At 41.0% G+C, this 3,984-nt stretch overlaps 1 protein-coding gene across 1 annotated transcript; it reads left to right on the top strand.

Annotated features, from left to right (window-relative positions):
- Positions 1-328: 328 nt before the first annotated feature.
- Positions 329-3,196, top strand: LOC145398431 (uncharacterized). The gene has a single exon (XM_080271313.1). The coding sequence runs from the start codon at positions 329-331 to the stop codon at positions 3,194-3,196; it is 2,868 nt and encodes a 955-aa protein (XP_080127439.1).
- Positions 3,197-3,984: the final 788 nt, after the last annotated feature.

Genomic DNA, 3,984 nt, shown 5'->3' with positions numbered 1-3,984 from the left:
GCCACTGAAGACGTCCTTGGCACAGGCCGCGGTGCATTTGTGTGCATTGCGGTTGTCTTATGTCTCGGAGGCACAAGTGTGGTAGATTATCCTGAAAGATCGCAGCTCTTAGTCCTCCACACGTCAGATTCAACAGACAAGGACTGTAATGAGAACTCTGAACATGGAGCAAGACAAACGTGATGACTTATTAGTGTGGTGGTTATTAATAATAGAACTTCAGTCTTGGAAAACGAAACATTAATGTCATGAATTAAACCTTAAACCAACAGGCTGTTATACTGAACACTTTGAGTTATTATATATGTATATTAATATTCTACTCAAGATGAAAAGTGATAAGAGTTCTATATACCTAACTCCCTCAGGGACCTACACAAAACAAGATCTATATTTTGGGAAATACTTTAAGGCCGTCAGTAAATTTGGAAGAGTAGTGTTGAGCTCGGTCTTTCTCTCGATCTACCAAACCCTGGACACAAAAGGCGGAACACTACCGGTGCGGAACTACTGTCTCCAAAACCTCCAATGGTCAACAGGTATATACAATAGAACATTCAGTGCTTCTGAACGGCAAATTCTGGAAAAGGTGCCTACAAGTGATGAGTTCATCTGTGACGTTTCTTTGTTATTCAAAGTTATTATGCATGTTTTAGGAAAATTGTCAGATCCAATCAAGCAAACAATTCGGGATATAAAGAATCTTAGAAACAATGTTTGTCACGATGATTTGGAAATAGACGAGAGTGAGCTGGAACAACGTGTGGCAGAGCTGAAAGGACTGTGTCGGTCAGTGCTCGAGGGTGTTGGTGCAATAACTGGACAGACTCTCACAAATGTCATTACCGAGGTGGAGGATGGTTTACAGGAGCTTCTTTTGGCTAAACTGGGACAGAGTGACATTAAAGACCACTTGAAGGAACTGAATACTTTTCGACAGCAGCTGTGCTCAAAAATGATAATAGAGGGGAGGAAGGAACTTATGTTGGCTTACTCAAAAGTCAAGATACTTAACCCGTGTTCATGGTTGAGCGATAACAGATTCACAGACTTCACTGTGGGTAACGTGTTTACTAAACTCAGGTTGGCTGATGCTGTCAATGAAGGTGCTGAAATCTCAGTGAAAAATATTTTAAATCTGGCTACACTGAAGCAGAGGTTCGTGCCGCGGCTTGTGATTTTAAGAGGTGTGATGGGTGCCGGCAAGACCTCACTCTATCGCTATCTCTTAAACGAATGGTGTTCCCGTTCCACTCATATTGTAGGCCTCATGGATGTGGACATTGTTATTGCAATGGAGATGAGAACTGTAAGTTGTGGTACTCTAGTTCAATTTCTCAGAGAACAGCTTCTCAGGATAACCTTACAACACTTCAGTGAGTCTGACATCATTCCCATCTTACAAGATATGAATGTACTTTTCCTCATTGATGGGATGGATGAAGCAACCAACCAGGGCAAAGCTGTTGTTCGGGAAATTGTTAACAAATTTACAGACAGTTCCATTATTGTAACAACAAGACCTGAATTCACCTTAGAACTAATGCAAATGGAAGATAACCATATAGTTATTCAGGTTGAAGGATTTGGCAGTGAGAGCCAAGATGAATATGTAAAAAACATATTCTCCATCAACTATCCGGACACAGCACGTCGAGATCAAGAAATACGAAAGTTCCTGAAATACAAAAAACGTGCCAGTACATCTCTAAGTAACCTCCTCACTCTGCCCCTTACTCTAGCTCTCATGTTAATCCTTTGGTGTGACGATTCCGTCAAGTTTACAAGCATTACCACCACTACTCACCTGTACCATAAAATTTATGAGATGATTCAGCAAAAGCTGATTGCTCGGCTTGAGACTGTTGGCGTAGAACATTGTACCTCACTCAGGTTGAAGCTGCAGTCGTGGATGGTACAGCTGGGTCAGGTTGCTTGGGATATGATGTGTGAGGAGGTGCTAATCTTGAGTCAGAAACGTGCTGACCACCTCATCAGTTTATGTGAAAAGGAAGGCATTGATGCAATTCAGACTATGTCCACCTTCTTGAAGTGTGATGCAGAGCAAACTCTTACTGGTGTGGTATACCATTTCTCTTTTCACCACAGCTCAAGCCAGGAGTTCTTGGCAGCTTTGTATGTGAGTGAGCAAGTGTCAATATCAGGGTCGTTGCTTTCAATACAGGAAAAAATCTCTTGTTCTAGATTCCAAGAAATGATCATCTATGTTACTGGACTACTGAAGATAAATTGCAGCATCACCTCAAGTATAGCCAATGAAATCAAGGTGTTAATGATGGAAAATCATGTAAGTACTTTAGAAGTGTGGGCAAGATTACTTAAGGAGGCAGAGTGTCATCCACTGATGTGTAAGGCAGTTGGTTCAGTTGTCAAAGAAGATATATTGTGGGTTGTGAACAGCTGGGATCCACCGGAGGTAACGGAAGCAAAAGTCATCCTTCTGAGAGAAACTGGCGCTTCCCCTTGCGAAATCAGCATTCACGTAAAATATTCTACAAGTCTGGAGGACAGCCCAGAGATCCACGACATCATTAGGGTGGTTGGAAATGGAGGCAGGAGCAAGGTAAAGTTGTATCTAGACAATCACTTCCATACAATGTCGTCCCATGAAGAAGTGGACAAGAACATTGCAACACTTCTTAGGGCCAATAGGCTACTAGAGTTTAAGGGTCATGCTGGTTCTCTATTTGCCTCCCAGTTAGAGATAGCCAGCAGAATCCAGGCACTGTACATCAGAGTGACAACTTTGGAAGCTCTGGAACTGCTACATCGTAGTCTTAGGAAACACAGACGATGGAAAACCAAGATAAAACCTTCACGGAAATGGAACTTGAGGTATTTAGAGATGTTTTTGGACCTTGATAACGATGTCAGACCAGAGAACATGTCTTCCCTTTGTTATCACAAGAATCTGGTGGTGAAGTTGGCAGGTCTTACTGATGATCGGGCTGAGTGGGCTGGTAAAGTGTTACACAGGCTCAGCCATCACTACTCCTCTGTCATCTTGCAGTCATCAAATCTTTCACTAAAGGGGCTGAAGCAACTGATGGATGCTGCCACCAGAGTAAAATTTAGAGAGATACGCGTCATGTCTAATCAGTCATTCTCACAAGAACAAATCCAGGATTTTACTCAGAAATGCAAGGTGAAAATTGGCTGGGGTGTCAACACGTAAATAAAGTGTTTACATGTACTGAAGCCTTTGCCTGCAGGAATGTTCCATGAGGTCGAGTATATTGGTAGCACATTTTGTGCTCTCAGGGTCAAGACAGATGAACACTTGGGTCAGTCATGCAGGGAGGTTTGCAAACTCAGGTCGTCTCCTAGTCAGCAATAAGAAACCACTGTTTATCGTGTGATGTTTTCTACCAGAACAATCGCACTTAAAGACTTTATTATGTGCCTTAAGGAATAATATTGAAATGTTTGCAAATATCTCTGTATTATAATCCATATACCCTGTCATAACATAGATACTAGGTCTGCAGTACCACTAAATATCATTGTATTTCATCTTAATGTTGCTATGTATAATTACTCCAGTTGACTGAACTTTTTAGTGTACATTTTTTTTTTTTTTCGTACTCATGATGAAACCTTGGTAGTGAAATATCTGAATACGCTGTCGATGTCGGCGTTCTTTGACCTTTTCCTGTTCAAGTTAATAGTAGTGGTCATGTTGTCACAAATTTTAGCTCCGTGAAAAAATGAGTGTTAAAGTGTCAAACTGTGATTTCTTTAAAAAGTAGGATCTAAAGAAGCTTTAAATCCGTTTATTGTTTTGCAGTTGTTGCTAGTACTGAGCTTTAGAAAATATATTGTAAATAGCACTAAAAACAAAATCTTCATTTGCTTTATACTTATCTTGTTTCATTAGCAACACTGAGGGAGGCGGCATTGTGAGAAAGGTTTCTTTGGATGCATTTGTATATACATGTGTGCCAACTTCCTTGGCTACCGTCT

This window comes from Coenobita brevimanus, chromosome 45 (genome assembly GCF_032717465.1).
Source record: "Coenobita brevimanus isolate Jiangsu-jjx chromosome 45, ASM3271746v2, whole genome shotgun sequence".
In the NCBI taxonomy this organism is placed as follows: domain Eukaryota; kingdom Metazoa; phylum Arthropoda; class Malacostraca; order Decapoda; family Coenobitidae; genus Coenobita; species Coenobita brevimanus.
The sequence above is the reverse complement of the archived record's forward strand: the minus strand, read 5'-3'. Positions and strand labels throughout refer to the sequence as shown.

Coding starts and splice junctions, on each gene's coding strand:
- LOC145398431 (XM_080271313.1), top strand. CDS start 329: ATGAAAAGTGATAAGAGTTCTATATACCTAACTCCCTCAGGGACCTAC.